Here is a 19,385-nt window from a genome sequence, read left to right as displayed (position 1 = left end):
GGTAGGTGTATTCTTCTTATGAACTTTGACTGTTGGGTGACACCTCACAACTGTTGTGTTTTGTCAAACAGTGGCTGTTGGCACACAAAATGTGCTGCCAACAACATTTGAAGTCCAGAAGGTGCCCTGGCCAGACCTGTCCTTGACCCTCACTGCCTGTCAAGGAGAGGGTGCACGTTTTGCATCAGCAGTGAATGGAGTCAAAGTTTAGCCAATCAAAAGTTGTGTAAGCTCTCACTATGGTTGTTTTTGGGGCCTGAGGCCTCCCAACATTCATTAACAACTATCTGTTCAATGATTATCTCTCTGGAGTTTATTGTGGTGAGTTGGTCCAAAACATAACTGACCATGGCCCGGATCCAGGAGCTGCCCTGACGTCAGAGACGAGCCTCCCTGGGCAGCCCAGGACAGGGCCGTCCTCCTCCACGGTACTTAAAGCCAGGAGGCTCTGCCTCCAAACACGGCCTTCCCACTGGGAACACCCACTCGCCGGCAGGAAGAACGGGAAAGCACCCTCGGATCTCTCAAGATCATCCAAACGGGAGAAATCAGGTAGAAGCTTTTTATTCACATTTCTAAAAATTCCAGTGACAATGTGAACTCACTGTATTTTTTTTCCTTAAAGCAGATAACCGCCTGGCCACGTGCAGCCCAGACAAAGTCTGTTGAATGTACTGATGAGGTGCCCATGGGTATTTTTGCTCAGGAAACTTGCGGTTTCTGTTTCAGGTGACCTCGGCATTGGTAGCCTTTAATACACGTCTGCAGAGATGCCTCCTCAGCTGCACAATGGCCAGGACTTCTCCGCCAAAGTCGTGCAAGGCAGCCTGGACAGCCTGCCCCAGGCAGTGAGGGAGTTTGTGGAGAGCAGTGTGCAGCTGTGCCAGCCGGATCACATCCATATCTGCGATGGCTCGGAGGAGGAGAATGGGCAGCTGCTGGCCCGCATGCAGGAAGACGGCGTCATCAGGAAGCTGAAGAAGTATGACAATTGGTAAGCTCCTTTGCCACCCTCCTGTTCCGGGGTTGGAGGTGAATGGAGACCTTGTGTGTGTGTTTGCTCGCTGGGGAAACTCTTTAAAAACTTCATCAGATGTCAGAACCACAGAGACCCTACGACATTCGTAGAGTCACCCATACTATAAACGGGCTGCTCTTTGCAAACTTTATTCCTGGCACAAAGGCAAGAGTCCTCGTCCCCCAGGCCTGTTCCTGGTCTGTTAACTACCTGGCCATGCCCCAGTTGGCTTCCCCTTGGCAGTTTTGCTGCATCTCCTGCTAGGCACAATGAAGGAGAGCGGTCCATTCCCAGTGACTCCCGGCTGAAGGGAACCGTATGATTTTTGCAGTTGGTTGGCACTCACTGACCCCAGGGACGTGGCCAGGATAGAAAGCAAGACCGTGATCATCACCCAAGAGCAGAGAGACACAGTGCCCATCCCCCGGACCGGCCTCAGCCAGCTGGGTCGCTGGATGTCAGAAGAGGACTTCGAGAAAGCGTTCAATGCCAGGTTCCCAGGGTGCATGAAAGGTGAGTGGGGGTCACCTGGCTGGGCCAAGTGTCATTCCGAGTCTGTCCTAGTGGGAATCATCACAGTCATGGCCTCAGGTGTCCTTCATTTCTGTATGTGAAAAGGTACATTTGGCTCTGGTTTTCCAGACAGTCTTACGTGAGCACTGAAATGGTCTCTGTGTGCATGGATTTTAAATACCTTGGTAGAACCCAGTTGCACATTTATGAAAACGCTTCTATTTGGGCGATTTGTTCCCACGCTGAGCATGGTGTGGATATTGGGGACGTGACAGGGCGTCCCCAAGGAAAACCAGGGCTGTTGCACGTGTGGCCAAGGCTGTTTCTCAGCTGCTCCGCTGTCCTCCTCCACAGGTCGCACCATGTATGTCATCCCATTCAGCATGGGGCCCCTGGGCTCGCCACTGTCCAAGCTCGGCATCGAGCTCACCGACTCGCCCTACGTGGTGGCCAGCATGCGGATCATGACCCGAATGGGCACAGCCGTCCTGCAGGCCCTTGGGGACGGCGAGTTCATCAAGTGTCTGCATTCCGTGGGCTGCCCTTTGCCTTTAAAAAGTGAGTGCATTATTCCAAACTGGAAAGCTGATAAAGAAGTTAGCTTCTGGGCCGGGGATTTAGCTCAGTGGTTCCTGTGCCTGCTGCGCAAGCACAAGATCCCAAGTTCGATCCCCGGTACCAAAAAAAAAAAAAAAGAAGTTAGCTTCTGTGTGTGTGGTGGGGGTGCCGTTCTCCAAGCAGGGCCATGCAGGGCTCACTAATGAGGGCTGCACCCCTGTTTACAGAGCCTCTGGTCAACAGCTGGGCCTGCAACCCAGACCTGATGCTCATCGCCCACCTGCCCGACCGCAGGGAAATTGTCTCCTTCGGAAGTGGCTATGGCGGGAACTCGCTGCTTGGGAAGAAGTGCTTTGCACTCAGGATAGCCAGCCGGCTGGCCAAGGAGGAGGGGTGGCTGGCGGAGCACATGCTGGTACGCATGTGGGACCCCCATAGGTGCGCGGTGGGGGATCGGGTGGCATCTAGGAGCCTGTGACAGTTCCCCTTGTGTGTAACTTGCTGGGCAGATTAGGAAATTCCTAACTACAAATGCCCCAGCAGATGGCCCTTCCAAGGGCTCCAAACACAGTAGCGACAATAGAGATTCTTCATTTTTGAACATGTTTGTCCTGCTTGCCAAAGAAATAGATGCTGAGGACCTGCCTTTTTGGAGTTCCATAGTGTAATGAGAAAGCTTGTGTCCACAGATTCTGGGTATCACCAACCCCATGGGAGAGAAGAAGTACCTGGCAGCAGCTTTCCCCAGCGCCTGCGGGAAGACCAACCTAGCCATGATGAACCCCACGCTCCCGGGGTGGAAAATTGAGTGTGTAGGTGACGACATTGCCTGGATGAAATTTGATGCCCAAGGTGACTCTTTGACGCTCAAATGCTGATAATCGTTAGACGACAGTGGGTTGTGGACCTTCTCACGTGCCACTTTCCAAACCCTTGGTGCCGGGTGCTAATTCAGAGTTTGCAAACCTTAGGCATATGCACACTGTGAGCACTCTGTAACAGTATTTGTCTGTATTGAAGTGAGGGTGTGTGTTGCTGTTTGTTCACATCTATAGATTTCTTAAAGTTGAAAAAGAAGAATGAGTTATAAAATGTCTTAGAGTTGATTACGATGCTTGATGAAAAAAAGATAGATGTACAGTCTACAGAGGGAAAAAAGGTGGTTTGAGAATTTGGCACCCAAACTAGCTCAACAAGATCTAAGAACTTATGGCATGTTTTGGTTTACAACTTTCCAGGTAACTTAAGGGCCATCAACCCAGAAAACGGTTTTTTTGGTGTGGCTCCTGGCACCTCAGTGAAGACGAACCCCAATGCCATCAAGACTATCCGGAAGAACACCATCTTCACCAACGTGGCCGAGACCAGCGAGGGCGGCATTTACTGGGAAGGCATCGATGAGCCGCTGGCCCCAGGCATCACAATCACTTCCTGGAAGAACAAAGAATGGAGCCCAATGGATGGTGAGTCCCCTCTGGAGGCCACAGATCTGGGCTGCAGGTGCCACCTGTTGGGCCGGATGCTAAGGGGCCTGTTCCTCTCGTGCTGTAGGGGAACCTTGTGCCCACCCCAACTCGCGATTCTGTACCCCTGCGAGCCAGTGCCCCATCATTGATCCTGCCTGGGAGTCTCCGGAAGGCGTGCCCATCCAGGGCATCATCTTTGGAGGCCGCAGACCTGCTGGTGAGGCTTTCCCCCATTTGGGCTGGGCTGTGGAGGGTTGGCAACCAGGCCCATCTGACAATCTCTCCTTTTCTGCGACCTTGGCAAGGGGTGCCAGAGATCTTCCTTTCCCCAACTCTGGAATAATTGGCAAACTCAAATATAGAACCAACCTTTCTGGTCACCTAGAGCCTTTCTAGATCTCTGATCTAAGATAGCTTGGTCCAATTTCACCTTCTGCTTCACAGCCTTCAGGGTGTAACTTTGACTTAGGTTTTCTGCATGTTACCTTTGCAAATGCAAAATCAGCTCAATTAAAAAGATGCAGGTGAAAGACATCACCAGTCCTAGAGTCAGAATGTCATAGTCTTTAAGGAACATTTCTTTTTTTCCTACGAAAGGTGTCCCTCTTGTCTATGAAGCTCTCAGCTGGCAGCATGGTGTGTTTGTGGGGGCAGCCATGAGATCGGAGGCCACTGCAGCTGCAGAGCACAAAGGTAAATCGAAGTCAGGACCTGAAACTACAAAGAAGGGTGATTTTTGGGTCTCTGTGTGTGTGTGGAGAGAGAGAGGGAGAGAGAGAGAGAGAGAGAGAGAGAGAGAGAACTAGAGTAAATGATGGCCATATTTCCTTTGGGCACATTATTTACCAATGAATCCCCCCCTCTATTCAATAGGCAAAGTCATCATGCATGACCCTTTTGCTATGCGGCCCTTCTTTGGCTACAACTTTGGTAGATATCTGGCCCACTGGCTGAGCATGGCTCACCGCCCAGCAGCCAAGCTGCCCAGGATCTTCCATGTCAACTGGTTCCGTAAGGACAAGGAAGGCAAATTCCTCTGGCCAGGCTTCGGAGAGAACTCCAGGGTGCTGGAGTGGATGTTCAACCGGATCAACGGGGAAGACAGCGCCCAGCTCACACCCATTGGCTATGTCCCCAAGAAGGATGCCCTGAACCTGAAAGGCCTGGGGAATGTCAACGTAGAGGAGCTCTTCAGCATCTCCAAAGAGTTCTGGGAGAAAGAGGTAGAAGACATTGAGAAATATCTGGAAGATCAAGTCAATGCTGACCTCCCCTATGAAATCGAGAGGGAGGTCCTTGCTCTGAAGCAAAGAATCAGCCAGATGTAGTCAAAGCCTAGGGCCTCCCCTTTAGAAACACCCTTCCCCATCTGTGGGGTGTACTCAGAGTGAGAGAAATCGAGTCTTCCCGAATCCACACCAGCTGCAGCACAATGACCACACCGTTGAGCAGATCAGAGAGGTGCACTTAATCCATCAGATGAGAACCACAGACAATGAGCTAGTAACTAATGAGATGGGGAAGGGAATCTTTGCATGTCTCCAAAATTCACAGGCAGTGCATATTCTGCTTAAGTTACTCAGGCATTTAGTGTTCCAGTTTTTTCACTTTAGCTATATTGGTTAGCTAGATTGCACAGAAACAATACTTGAGCTGTGTGTCCGTGTGTGTGTGTATGTGTCTGTCTGTATGCATGGTTGTCTAAAATATATTTAAAACCTTTGGAAAAATCTTGGGCAAGATTATTACTAGAAAGAAATGTTGCTTTGTTACTAAAATGTGTGTTTAAATTATTTTTATATACCATACTTTCCTTACCTTTACATAACTGCAATTTGCTCCCTTTGTCACTTCTTGGGAAAAAAAAATTACAAAATAAACTTTTATAGAAAAAAGATGGGCTTGGATTGCTTGATTTTTCCTGAATCAGCCAAAGAGGGCTCTGCTTGGGCACCTTGAGTTCGCTGAATCAGCTGGCACCACTAGTTGGCGTCCTTTGGCAATTCTGCAGCCTTGCAGCTGCCGGGTACACAGCTGGACTGGAGGGAGTGTTTACAATGGGCTTTTTGATAAAACTTTGGGTCTGGGGGCTCAGCCTTCCCCAAGAATTGCATTGTGTGCAGTTCACAGGCTATTGCCTCTTAATCCTTTTTTTTTTTTTTTTTTTTTTGAGTAACACTGTTTTCATCTGTCATAAATAAAGCACAGAGGGTGGGGAGAAAAGCATTTTTGTTTTGATTTGTCAGTTTTTTTTTTTTAAGTACTGGTGACTGAACCCAGGGCCTTTGCATTGAGCCACATCCCCAACCCTTTTTTATTTTTTATTTTGAGACAGGATCTTGCTAAGTTGTTACTTTGCCCATCTGGGACTTGGACTTGTGATCTTCCTGCTTTAGCCTCCTTCAGTGCTGGGATTATAGGTAGGTGCCACTGTACCCAGCTACAAAAACATTCTTCAGAAGGAAAAGCCAGGCACCTGTTGTACGAGCATCAACTGAGCTCTTCTGGGTACTGAGCAGGCAGCTGCACAGTACTGCCGGAGGAGGCAGGTAGTGTGACCTGGCCCAGGGCTACCTGCAGCCCTTGCCAGATCTCTGCTCCCAGCATTTATTGGCTATTCCAGAACAGAGCAAACAAACCATAGCCTCCTTATCATCCCAGCTCTGCAGATAAGCACTGCGCCCTCCAGCTGCCTTTCCTTTCTGGGCCCCGCTGCGCTGTGAAATCAGCCTTGCCTTTCACCACACCCAAGCAAGCGGCTGGCTCCCACTTTCATCGGGACACTCATTTTCCTCCCTTTGCCACCTCCCAGACTTCTTCTTTCTTCTCCACTTTCTTCCCTGTTTTGCTTGTCCACGTGGAACGTGAAGTCAAGATCACTTCAGCTTTATAGGTGGGGACACAGGTCAGGGGTGACCACCAGGTCTAGGAAGTAGCCAGCGTTCCCTTCTCCAAGAGTGGAGACAGACCCAGCTCCTTACCGCTGGCACATGTAAGACCAAAACCACCGACTGGAAAGAAACCACTCAATGGACTTCAATGTCAACTCAATACTAAGATGGGGCCAGGGGTTTAGCTCAGTGGTTTCGCCACCTGCTGCATAAGCACAGGGACCCGAGTTCGATCTCTGGTACCAAAGGAAAAAAACCTGGTATGATGAATTCAATATTAAGGCAGTGGCTTGCAAACGCATTTCTTCTCACTGTGGAGCATTTTCTTGGCATCTTTGACTCCAAAATCACACAGTGAATGAGACAAAGGAGGAGCTGTTCCCTGGAGGCTGAGGTGGAGGCAGACCACAGGCCCCCGGCCCTGGGCCTCTATCTCTCCACGCCAGGGGACCGTGGGGCAGTTCCCTGGACCCCAAAAGGGGCCGCCAGGTTGTGATTTGTTGAAATGATGCCCTGTGCGAGAAGTCCTCCTCTGGGCCTTCTGCGGGCCCCATTCCCTCCGCAACCAAACCTTCTGGGAATACCTCGTGTCCTTCCACAGCACTGGCCAGCTGTCCACTCCTGTCCCCAGCAGCATGGTGTGTGACCACATTGCCACCAGGCCCTGGAAGCCTGGGGGAGGTGACTTAAACACAATAAGAGTTTTCAGGGGGCCGCAAGGACTCATCACTTGTCAATGGCCCCTGACTCAGTTTCCCTGAACCATACCTCTTGAGCTTTCCCTCTGTCTCCACGTCTTGGTTTCCATGCTGGGACCTGTGGCAATTACCACCAGGAAACTGTGACCTCGTCCTTCAGAGTCCTCGGGCCATATCGGCAGGGGGAAGATGGATAGAGCAGGAGGCTGAGAGGGTGGGTGGCTGTCCCTAGAGGCGGGGTTGGGATGCAGAGCACATCTGAGCCCCGCCCCCCCATCCCTACTCAGCCAACTCCACAAGGCCATGTGGGCCTGAGAACCAGCCCCAGGCCCGCCATCTTCGCCTGCCCCTGACCTCCGAGAGTCTCTAGCGCTGCACTGGAATCTGGGTGAAAGGGAAGAGCACGGCAGGACCACACCAACACCGGCCGGACAGCGGTCCTCTCTCTTCTCCTCTCTCCCTCTCTCCTTGGCCTGGACCTAATCCAAATGCACCCCTCTGGATGTCACGAGGCAGTGACACAACTGTACAGCCAAGACCCTGCCAGGAGGCCACCTACCACCAAGGACTGGCCGCCTGCTTCCTCCCTCCTACCCTCCTTCCTCTCCTGGGAGAGCAACACTGGCAGCCTGCGACACCACCTCCCTTTCCCCTGGCCGGCAGGGCCTCCTCTTGTCACCTGTGCCCCAGGGACAGTAATACTCTGGGGTCCCGGGAGGGAGCAGTGAAATAGCTCAGCCTCACCTCTCCACTCACTGTGCCCCTGGCCGGTGCACCAAAATCTGAGCCTTGTTTTCGTCAGCTGTAAAATGGGCACAAGACTACCTGTACCTCCACGGGGGGCTGTTGAAAAGATCAAATGCGAGGATGCAAGAGGGTGTGGTATACACAGCAGGGCCCCAGGAGGGCAGTGATCCCCATTTTTGTTTTATTCTAGGCCTCTTGTGGCTGTGGGGGAGCTGCATCAGGGACAGAACCTATGGCAGCTGAGGCACTGGTGGCCAGCGCTGCCCTCCAGCCCTGATCCTACAGCTGTTCTGCATTTCAGGACGAGGTGCCAGAGAGCAGAGCCAGCCAGGGACAACGAGGGCATTTCCCCTGGCCTAGTGACCCCTAACCAATCAACCACCTCCCGCCTTCTCAAAGATTTTAGCAAAAGGTCTTGAGTTTGGGTCCCGTCATTCTACCTCCAGGAAATGTGTCCCAAGAGAAAATGGGCCGAGCAAAAGGCGAAAGTGTTCATTACGAGCCATTTATCATGGCCAAAAATTAGGACCAAACCTAAACCCTTGGGCACAGGTACTTCCTTAACAAAACTGTCGTTTCCCGGAATAGACAACTAGATGGCCACTTCAGATGGTCTGGGAAGGCAATTTACTGTCACGCCTTTGCCACCTACCATCACTGGTACAAGCAGAAGATGGAAGTGGGGCGAATATTGGTACATCTATGTCTAGGAAAAAGCTAAAAAATACATCATAAAACAGTAATGGTGGTGATTTGGGACCACAGGTCCTTTAAGCTAATTCCCTCCGGCCAGAACCCTTCCAGGCAGCTGGAGCCTGGGTTGCGTGGGGGACGTGTCGGTGTTATCTATGCTGTCACCATTTTGTTCAGCTCGCGTGTCTTTCCTGCAGGGCTTTTTCAGTGCCTGAGTGATGGGGGGACCTAGACAGACCTGGTGTGAGGATGAGGTCGTGCACACACCAAGACCAACGGCCCCGCATCCAGCCCAGCAGGACACCCAGCATAGCCGAGCTGGAGGTTGGGAAGCGGAAATACCCGCACCCGGCTGGTGAACAGCAGCCTCCCTGAACCCCGGCTAAGCCTCCAGCCTTCCACCCAGCCCCAGCTCTCCCCACAGCAGAGGGGCTCCCACCCCAGCCCATGGCAGACATGGGATTCCCTCTTATCCCCTCCCACCCTGTGCCTTGCCATTTCGCCCGCTCCCCAACTTTGCAGCAATCAGGGGCAGGGGATGCTCTTGGACTGAGAGTACCCCAAGTTGACTGGCGGTCCCCATGGATGGAGATACAATTTTTCCACTGGGAGAAAAGGGAATTTGAGACAGAGACATGTTTTAGCTGAAGTAAAATGATGCAGATGAGCTTTTTCTAATATCCTGGTTTTGCCTAGAGTTTTCCTGCCCCTGCTCAGCCGGGGAGGGGGGCACGGTGGGGGTCCTTGGGAAAGGCTCCAAACACAGGGTCTCAGCAGAACCCCCTTAGGACCACTGTACAGATGACAGGCAGAGTGGTCAGCTCGCAGCCCACGCAGGTGGATTATTCCAGAACTGTCTGCACACACCGTGTTTTCTCTGCTCTCTGGGCCTTGGGTCAGCAGGACACAGCTCAGAAATTTCTCTGATGTGCAGAGCTGGGACCTGGGGCCACCAGGAAGGAGCAGCAGGCATCACCGGGTCCGCAGTAGCACCAGCAAGGGGCGGAACACATTTGCCTGGCTGACACCTGCCAGTGTCATGGGGCTGATGCACGCAGCCTCAGGTCCCTCAGCCGGGCTTGGCCGCAGGTCCCCTGGTAATGGGATATGTAAATGTGCGAGTGTTTGCCTGCCTGAGCGGCAGAACTCATCTCCAGGCGTAGCAATTTACAGCAAAATATGCTGTAAATATTTGTTCAGCCCAGGAAAATGACTTTAATTGCATAATTAAACTCGTCATAGATGCTACTTCCGGACAAAACAGGGGGAGAAGCGAGCCCACAGCTGTCCCCAGGAGTTTGTTGACAGGAGGGACTGGCTGCTGCCTGCAGACTTTGCTCTGGCCTTTCCACACTGCAGTGGCAACTTTGAGGACAGTCAGGGCCATGGCGGACCAAGAAAGGAGTAAGAGACAGGGCGCCTGCTGGAGAGAAGAAGGAGGGGGAGGCTCAGGGTCAGAGGACCCTCAGGGCAGCATACGAAGACCCATTTTCCAAATGTCTCATGCATACCCACCTGGCAGGGACAACAGGAGCGTGAGCAGATGATCGTTCACTTATGTGGAAAAGTATGAGTAGTTGAAGGAAATGCACTTCAGAAAAACTTCATCACAGGCTGGGGATGTAGCTCAGGGTCAGAGTGTGCTCAAGGCCCTGGGTTCCATCCCCAGCACTGCAAAAATTAAAAGAAGGTGCATGACAAATGTAAATCAAATCCCAGCATTCCTTGCTAAAGGAACTGCACAAGTATAATCCTAACCATGTAAGTGTAATCCCGGCCACAGGAGGCACGTGTGCAGTGTGACTCTGTGTCTAAGCTGGGTCCAGAGCAGCCAAGTCTAGAGAGGCAGGCCAGTGGTCGCCAGGGGCGGGCCCGAGGCCACAGGAGGGAGGGAGGTTATGGGGTTCAGGGTTTGTTTTGGGGTGGTGAAAGTTGTGGTCAAGTTTTCACTGTCCTGTCAATATATTAAGAAATCACTGAATTGTGCATTTTTTTTTTTTTGGTACCGGAGATCAAACTGGGGTCGTTGCGCTTACGCAGCAGGTGGCGAAACCACTGAGCTAAATCCCTGGTCCTACTGAGCTAAATCCCCCCGCTGTGCATTTTTAAATGAGTGGATTTTTATGGTATGTGAATTATAGCTCTATAAAGTTAAAAAAAATATAAAGAAAAGTTCACTTAAGTTGGATTAGAAACCAGCTGGCTGCCCAAGGCTCAGAAGGCCAGGTTCACCACGTGGAGAGGGCGGTGAGGGAGGAATATGCTTCTGCACCCCGATATCCTCTCCTGGAGGGAATCGGGGGTTCAGAGAAAGTGGAAAAGGGATGTGCCATCTCAGCACAGGGTCAGTGTCATTTAGGGCTGGACCAGTGAGAAAACTGTTTCTGCCAAGATTGAAGGAGAAGCTGCAGCGGCAGAGGCCGGAGTTTTCGAAGGTCCCTTGGTCAAAGGGTTGCCAGGAACCTGCTCTTCTAGACTGGTAGTCATGGCCTTGAGTCATGGCCCTGACCCCAGGAGGGCCATGACCCCAGCTCTGGACTCAGAGGTGCCAGCAACAGCAGGAGGATCCCCCCGCCCCCTAGCAGAGGGCAGAAGAGCTCAGTGTAATCACTAAACTCCTCTGGCTTGTCCAGGGAATAGTCCCTTCCTCTCTGAGCCTCAGTTTCTCAGTGGGACAAGTGCTATACCTGACTTCTGGGAAACCTTCCTTTCAGGGGAATGGAGCCACATGGCTCATTGGTGGGGATCACAGAGCAGGATTTAGGGATGGAATGTAGCTCAGTGGCAAAGCACTGCACTAGGATGCATGAGGCCCTGGGTTCAGTCTCAACACTGCAAAAAAGAAAAGAAAAGAAGAATGGATTTGGTGAGCCCATGTCCAGGCATAAGGACAGGGACCCATCAGAGCAGGGGGGCTGACTTTGCAGAGCGCCTTGTTTCCCTGGGGTTCATTTGGGCTGAGCAGCAGCCCAAAATTCCAGCCCTGGGGCTGCCTCCCTGGACCCTGTCTGGCACACTCAAGACACCATCTGAGCCCTTCCAATCCCCCTGCCCCCGTCAAAGTCACCCGCTGTGGCGAAGCTCACAGGCAGACCCCAGTGTGCCCTCAGCCCCCCGATCAGGTGCAGGTGGAAATGCCAACCTGCCGCCCATCCTTCTGTCTTCAGAGCATGAATGGTTACTTGGGTCTGACAACAGGATGCCAGGCAGGTCTAAGAGAGACCCTCAGCATCTTCTAGGGAGGCGAGGAAACCTGCCCTGTGGCCCAGAGGAAGCCTGTCCTCCCGGGCATGCCGATACAGGAAGATGTTGGTGCCATGCCATCTACCAGACCAGAGGAAGCCCCGCCTGCCTTGATGGGGCATTCTCTGCTCAGGCCGAGGCTTCTGGGTCTAGATGAGTAGACACAGGAGGCTGGGCTGCCCAGGACTGGCCCTGGGGAGTGGTCTAGTCCAGCTGAAGCCTCCTGGGCCTTGCCCAGGCCCTGGGGTTGGCCCGAACCCACCCAAGGTCCTGCTGATTAATAGAACACTCTGCCCTCAGAGGTGAACTCAGGTCTGACCCCGCGGAGGTGGCGGTGGCCGCTGTCTGCTTGAAGCTTCAGCAAGGGCTTCATCAACATTAAGGACGGAGACAGGGAACTGGGGGGCTGGGTGACTCATATGGCAGCTGCTCCCTGTTAGGTGAAGCAGAGCTCAGAGCTATTAACCAATAGGAGCTGAAATTTACATTTTGAATTAACTTAGATCCTCAGAATGCTTCTTCTCGACCCAGGGAAATTAAACATGAAGTCAGAGGGAGCAGTGGGTAGGAGAGGTGGGGGCCCAGCCAGGCAGACCACACTGGCTTTTGCTTTTGTTGCATTTTTTGTGTTTTTTTTCAACAGGCTGCAGGCAAAGGGGACAGGAGGACACTGCTGCAAAGTCAGCCTCGGAGAGAGGAGATAGAAAGCTGAGATGCTCTTTCTAGCTTTTTCCTTGGGCAGAAGCACAATAAATCTGCGTGGCAGAATTAAACTCTGATCTGTCCCATTACCTCCATCGCATCCTCCCCTAATAATGGTTATTTATTGAGCACTTATTACATGCCTGACACTTAGCTAAGCTCTTTATAGATAAGGATGAAGTGAATCTGTCTTCTCCCCACTGTGTCCCCAACCTGTATTCTTGGCCAGGAAGGAGTCTGACAGGAGTAGAGTTTTATGAAGAGCTCAGAGCACAGAGTCAGACTAGGAAGTTTTAGATGCTCCATTCGGGAATCTGAGGCCCCAGATCCACCTGTGAGGATGACGCAGTGTGAAAATGGCCACACTGTCCCATGGCCTATGTGCGAAGTGCCCCCTGGAGGTGTGCAATGCACACAACCCCCAGCCAATTGGCCAGAGCCCCCATAACCGTCCCAAGTCAGAAGAGACTTTGCAGGGACTTAGATAAGGAGAGATGCTCATATCCTCCTCCACGGGGTTCGTACTCTGTCTCCTGGGCCCTCCTGGCTTCCTGAACAAAGGAACTCCCAAGACCTGGGTTCAAACTCGAGTTGTTCAAAGTTGACTTGATGCAGCAGTGTACCCTTCACATCCTGCACCAAGCTGGCTCAGAAGTAGCTCAACCTCCTTGTCCCCTGGGTATCAGTCCCTACAGAAGAGCCACATTCCCTGGGGACCCATTCACATGCTGGTGGCAGTCACTGGACCACTGTGGAGAGCAGTGTGGGTAACATCGGGGTCAACTTTTCCTGCGCTGAGGATGAGAGGGTGTGTGCTGAGGAGTGAAATGGCTGAGCTGTCCCCAGTGGCTGATGCTTCCCTACAATGGCAGCTCTCCAAAATCAATCCATCACTTTCCAATGAATAGCTATTGAACGTCCTCCTACTGCCTGGCCCTCAGAGTCAGCCCAAGTGCTTAGATGAGCTGATTGAGACTGTCTTTCCTAATGAATTGGTCCCACAGGAGGCTCTGTCCTTTTCCAAGGGTCAGTGAAAAACTTCAAGCCACAAGGTATCAGGAGCAGTATTTCCTGTGAGTAAGATTCCACAGGTTCACTTTGCTACCCTATTCAGAAATTCCTGGTGGTCAACCTCCTCCTGGTTCCTCCGTCCCCAGTTTTACAATTCTGCCTGGGCAGCTGGGAAAAGTGTTTTGAATTATGCCTTGTCCAACCATCCATCATCCACCCACCCACCCATCCACCCACCCATCCATCCTCCCTCAATCCAGCCCTTTCCCCTTCTCCAGCCATACATGCCTCTAGCCACCCTGCATCTGTCTTTATATTCATCCAATCATCCTCAGCCTCCACTCTCATTCATTCATCTCATTTCCACTCAGCGAATCAGTGGTAAATCTTGCATCTACCCTCAATCCAGCTTTCCATCTTATCACTAAGATAAGAATTGACCCAGCCTGATTATCACCATGTGCCTTCAGGACAGGAATACCTGCTAAATCAGACACAGCAGGCCTGATGGGTTCCCTCAAGGGAGAGCTGGGAGGGGTCCTCAGAGCAGTGCCTGTACACTGTATGGGATTTGGAAAGTCAGGAAGATCAAAGGGCAGAGTGCCCTCTGCTTTGGAATAGTGGTCAGGGCTGTTCTCATCAAGCCAGGTGCAAGGGACCAGAGTGGCCACTGCATGCAGAGCCCGACCACTTGACTGTCCCCAATCCCCACCAAGGGCTTGTGGCAAAACCTCCAGCCATCAGGGAACTTGAACAACCTGAGTCTGGAAAACAGGCTGTTGTGGGGAGCTGGCTGTCTGGAGCTCAGGAAAAGTCTCTTTTTGATCATCTCATCATGGCCATTTTGAAGCAAAGGAGCAGAGGAAACCCAATAACTTGCTAGCGTCTTGCCTCTGGCAGGGGAGAAATTCAGGCCTTTGATAGCTTCAGATGTAAGTACCAGCCTGCTGTTAGGCCCAAATCTCCAGCCTCTGAAAAATTTCAAGTTAATTTTCAGGGTGGAAATGAGATGAGAAGCGGCTTTGAAAACATGGAGAAATCTTGTGTTTAAAAAGTTGGTTGCCAAGGAAACTCTTTCTCCAGTACTTCCTTGCTACCTCGTTATAAATTAAGCCCCTCACTGAAGGGTAATTAAGGTAATTACTGGTAGTGCCACAGAGAACATGGCAAGGCAGCTGGGGGAAGGGGTCCCTGAGTCTTCAGGGCACACACCCCTTAGTCCTGGCAAGCTGAGCCCCATGGCTGCACAAGGGGGCTCGAAGGGACCTCTGGAGGGGATGCGAGCCAGCCAACAGCTGTGCCACGCTCAGCGAAAGGCCAAAGCGCCGCCGAGAGGAAATTATAAATGTCACACCGCTTCCCTGTTGGCTCCGAGTGGGTGAACACTCCAGAGTCCGTTAATAAGCAGATAGTAGAGGTTTCGGTGCTTGGCCCCCTGTGGCTGGGCTAGCACATGTGGTGTCTGGCAGGAGCTGAAGCAATTGTTGTTGCCACTTTGGGGGAGGAAGCAATTTGACATCTAGTTTGTGGTCCCAGCGATCCATCCATCCATCTGTCTGTTCTTCTGTCTCTCCACCTGTACATTCATTTGTTGTCCATCTGACCATCCGTCACCCCTTTACTTCTCCCCATTAGGCCAGCCCCCTACCCACTTAGCCAGTTATTCATCCCGCCATCTCTGTGTGCAGGTTCAGCCACCAAGTACCCTGCACCTCCCCAGTTTGGGCATGCGCGCTTATGCACACAGTTGGACTGGCAAGCAAGTGGGTGGATGGGCGAGGAGATGGAAGGATGGACGGACAGATGGATGCTTAGTGGGAAGATGGACAAACGGATGGAGAATGGATGGGTAGTGAATGACTGCACTTCTACTTTCCATCAACCCATCTGCTTTCACTTGCCTTTCTAGGCATCTGCTCACCTGCACATGCATCCATGCATCCATCCATCCATCCATCCGTCTGTCCGTCCATACAATCAGGGACGCCTACTGAGCACCCATAATGATACAACGGTAGCTCCACTTACAGAGAGCTTCCTGTGTGCTGAGGACTTTCCAGCCATTACCTCTCACTTGAGTCACTTATCTCTACTTTATAGATGAAGCCGTAGAGCAGTTCTTATTGCTAGCAAGGGTGCAAGCTTGTATGCTAACCCTTGCTGACAGCCCAGGTGCAAATTCCCAGGAGAGGGACCGGACAGTGGCTTTCATTATCAATCTTTGTGTCCTTTAGCCATCAAGAACAAAGGGAGCAGAGTGTATGGATGTCTTGCCCAAAAGAGACCAGTGTCCCAAGCTCCAGGGCAATGGGGCTCAGCTGTCCCGGCTTTAACCTCCTGCCTCAGCCCTGACCAGACTCCGCCCCTTCCCTTCCTGCAAGGTAAATACCGCCAGCGTGGTAGGAGACTGTGCCAAGGTCAAAGTCTGAGGTGCTGTTCCCAGAAGCGGAGCCCTGTGAGCTTTGGCCTCCTTCTTCTCTCCCTTTTCAGGAAATGCTCACCCCGACTTTGTCCCCTTCACCTGCTTCTGAGCCCCCTGCCCCAGAACAAGGCCAGTCCCTGATGACTCCTGTATGCCTCGATGCCAGGCCTGCAGTGGCTGGGTCCATATCAGAGTCAGGGAGGGGAAAGAGGGGTCTCCTTGCTGAGTACCCCCTCTCCTGATGCTGGGCTGGGGCTCCAGATGCCTCTTCATCCTCAATGAAGGCAACACCCTAGCTGCTCTCATTCTGCAGAGGAGATGGCTACAGTTCAGTGGTGAGGTGACTCGCCATGTCATGAGTTAATCCCAAAAGCAGAGTCGCAATTTGAACCCTGACATCAGCACGCAGTGGCTGGAGCCACTCACGCAGTGGGCATGAGGGCGAGAGGCTAGGCTCTGTTTCCAGACAGCTGCTTCTGAGCTGTGTGACCTTGAGCGAATCACTTGACCTCTCTGTGCCTTGCTTCCATTTCCACCTAAGGGAAAGGTGACAGAAGCTGTTGGGGTTGGGAGGGCTCAAAGAAGCAGTTCAGGTCACGTGCTCTGGGTGCTCTCAGTGTGCAGCACACTCCAAGCTCTATGCTGAGGGAGGTCACTGCCTCTCTGTGTCCTGCACGGAGCGGGGTGGGGGACAGAGGAGCCCTGCTGCTGAGGATGAGCACCACGCTGCAGGAGGGGGAGGACCAGGAAGGCCAGGATCCATGTGCTTTCTCTCTCTCTCTCTCTTTTTTTTTTTTTTTTGTTTTTTGAGACAGGGTCTCACTATGTAGTTCAGACTGGACTTGAACTCACTGTGTAGCCCAGGCTGGCCTTGAACTCACAGTGATCCTCCTGCTTCAGCCTCCCAGGTTTTGGGATTACAGGCCTGCCCCACCATGCCCAGCTCCATGTGCTCATTCAGGTCTGGGAGCCACTGCTGAGGGTGGTTGGGCCATTGTGGCCAACTTTAGTCCCACGGTGTGTGTGGGGGGGGTTGTCACTTTGCAGAGGGGTGGGGGCTAGGACTTGGGGAAGGGGCTCTCCTTGGCATGTCCTTCATGGGCAAAGCCTGGGGACAGGCATCCCAAGCTTTTTGTGATCCCGAGAGATGACCAAATCCTGTCATGGGGATATGAAAGGACTCAAACCCTTGTGGGCCTGGACCTAGATGCTGCCCCTGCCTGCTGGCCCAATGCTGGCAGGTGTGCTCAGTGTCCACAGGTGGGTGCAGGTCTGGCCAGTGGCAGGGGCAGGGGCTCCTGGGCCAGCCGGATGCCCCCCATGTTTTGTGCAGCAGTTTGACACCAGGGTCCCTGCCTGTGACTGGCTCTGGCAACGCTGAAGCTGATTCCCAAGCCCAGGGCCGAAGCCCAGAGCATCTGCTCCTTCCCAAGCAAAGACTGCATTCCCTGCTTGCTTGTGGGCAAACCCCCGCTGGGCTTGCGGAGCCCCTTTGCACATCTCCCAAGAACCCCTGGGGTGTGGGACTCAATCCGGATGTGTGAATGAGGAGGCTCAGGGGTTTCCCTGAGCACTGCAGGCCCTGTCCTTGCTCCAAGCTCTCCAGGTCAAACGATGGTCACAATGTGCCACAGTAACACCGTTCCCTGTCTGTCCTCCCAGGACCCCTGCTCAGGTGAGAAGAGATAGGCAATGCTGTGTCCCCTGGCCCATGCCTTCCAGTGGGGAAACTGAGGCTCAGAGCTGGGCCAGGCAGATCTGAAGGTTCCTGGGTTTCTCTTGATTACTTGAGAGTCATCCAAGGTCAGCGGAGCCAAGGCGGCAAGATGACAGCAATGTTCCAACTCTGGTCAGGTCCTCCTTCCATCATGACTTGCGTGCCACATGGGGGGAGGGAGGCGAAGCAGGGCAGCCGCCGGGTCCTCTTTAATTCATGAGTTACTGGCAGAAGCACAATCTCGGGGAAGATTGATGACTGGCTGCAGGTATTGGTGGGTGGATTCATAAAGCTGTGGGCAGTGGGCCGTAAATCAGATGCATATTCAAGATTCCGCCTAGGAGCAGTTCCCCAGCTCGACAATAACAAGATGGATGTGCGGTAGGAAGGTGGGCACTGTGGTCTCAGAAGCCCTTGGTCCTGGATTGAGCCATGCTCTCCTGCTCAGAACTTTTGCTTCTGCTTGGAAACTCTCTGGAGAGACACAAGAGGGACCTGCAGACCCCAGACCCAATGCAGACCCCGCATGAAGGGCTCTTTGTATTGATGCAACACTGGCACGCATTAAAACACACAGTGTCAGGGCCAAGGATTTAGCTCAGTGGTTTCACCGCTTGCTGCGCAAGCACAAGGATCAGAGTTCGATCCCTGGTACCAAAACACAGAAACAAAAAACACAGTGTCAAGCACAACGTGGGGTGACACAAGCATTGCCCAGACCCTGGTCTAGAACTTTCCATCATCGCCCCAGAAAGTTCCCTTGCCCCCACCACCCCAATCCCCAGCAGCCCTGGCCCCCTTCCTCCCTCTGGCATGCGTGGACCCTCTACTCTGCAGTGGCTGAGTCCTCAGCCACGTCCTGCCGGGTCACTGTGCTGGCAGTGGTCCTGTATCCTCCACTGCCAGCTCTGCCACCGCCGGATGAGTCTGGTCCCCTCCTGTGGCCATCTGGCCTTTTTCCACTTGCATGTGGTTTGAGGCCGGCTATGGCGAACTTGCTGGGTCTCCCTGGGCAGATGTGACTGAAACGCCCAGGCACTGGACAGATTGCCAAGTGACACACCATGCTGCAGCCCCAACAGAGGCCTGGGTTCTGGGGACCCCACAGGCCTCCACCTCCACAGGTGGGTGTGCAGGGCGCCGCACCCGAGAGCTTCTCATTTGTATCCCTCACAGCCTTTGCATTGCTGTTCCCCTCCCTGGACCCTCTCCTGTGGTCACCTCTCTTGGCAGACGTGTGGCTTCGCCAGTGCCTTTCACCCTAAAAAGCCTACTGTGAGTTACGTGTGGTTGCCATGGGGATCCCATCACACACCACGGTCAGCTAGCTGCTCAGGGCACCCCGCAACGAGGAGCAGAGGGGAGAGCTGTTTGGTCGCATGCTCCCCTTGGTGTGCCTGGTAGCAAGCTTCAGGTCAAGGCAGTGGGTGGGAAATGTCTCTTGGGGTCCGCTCTTCCCAGTAAGGTGAAAGGAAAGCTCTGGCTCTGGCCTCTCTCCTGCTCTCAACCTTCCCATCTCTCGACTCAAAGAGGAACCTTCTCCAGGCCGGGGCTTCTGGCTTCCTTGGCATCAGGCAGCACCATTCCCAAAGGCTCCCTGGAGTCGGCAGCTTTAGAAGCTACCACAGAGGGCTGCTCACACCACTCAGGGCTCCCCACGTGCTGGGGCCCCTCCTGCAGCAGGGTGCACGGCCAGCCCCAGGCCT

At 53.0% G+C, this 19,385-nt stretch overlaps 1 protein-coding gene across 1 annotated transcript; it reads left to right on the top strand.

The window, feature by feature from the left end:
• Window positions 1–460: 460 nt before the first annotated feature.
• Pck1 (phosphoenolpyruvate carboxykinase 1) lies at window positions 461–5,333 on the top strand. The gene is made up of 10 exons (XM_004840930.4): window positions 461–552; window positions 730–994; window positions 1,350–1,531; window positions 1,886–2,089; window positions 2,317–2,504; window positions 2,779–2,941; window positions 3,328–3,552; window positions 3,641–3,772; window positions 4,153–4,248; window positions 4,429–5,333. The coding sequence occupies exons 2-10, from the start codon at window positions 771–773 to the stop codon at window positions 4,881–4,883; spliced, it is 1,869 nt and encodes a 622-aa protein (XP_004840987.1). The 5' UTR covers window positions 461–552; window positions 730–770; the 3' UTR covers window positions 4,884–5,333.
• The last annotated feature ends 14,052 nt before the right edge of the window (window positions 5,334–19,385 follow it).

This window comes from Heterocephalus glaber, unplaced genomic scaffold (genome assembly GCF_053883595.1).
Source record: "Heterocephalus glaber isolate CG9 unplaced genomic scaffold, H.glaber_assembly_v1.0 deba00001673, whole genome shotgun sequence".
In the NCBI taxonomy this organism is placed as follows: domain Eukaryota; kingdom Metazoa; phylum Chordata; class Mammalia; order Rodentia; family Bathyergidae; genus Heterocephalus; species Heterocephalus glaber.
Note: the sequence above shows the minus strand (reverse complement) of the source record. Positions and strands in the feature narration are given on the sequence as shown.

What these genes read in the sequence shown, in the direction of transcription:
- Pck1 (XM_004840930.4), top strand. Translation starts at nt 771, where the DNA reads ATGCCTCCTCAGCTGCACAATGGCCAGGACTTCTCCGCCAAAGTCGTG. An exon ending in AGAATGGAGCCCAATGGATG is followed by an intron (nt 3,553 to 3,640) that starts GTGAGTCCCCTC and finishes CTCGTGCTGTAG; the next exon opens with GGGAACCTTGTGCCCACCCC. An exon ending in TGGAGGCCGCAGACCTGCTG is followed by an intron (nt 3,773 to 4,152) that starts GTGAGGCTTTCC and finishes TTCCTACGAAAG; the next exon opens with GTGTCCCTCTTGTCTATGAA.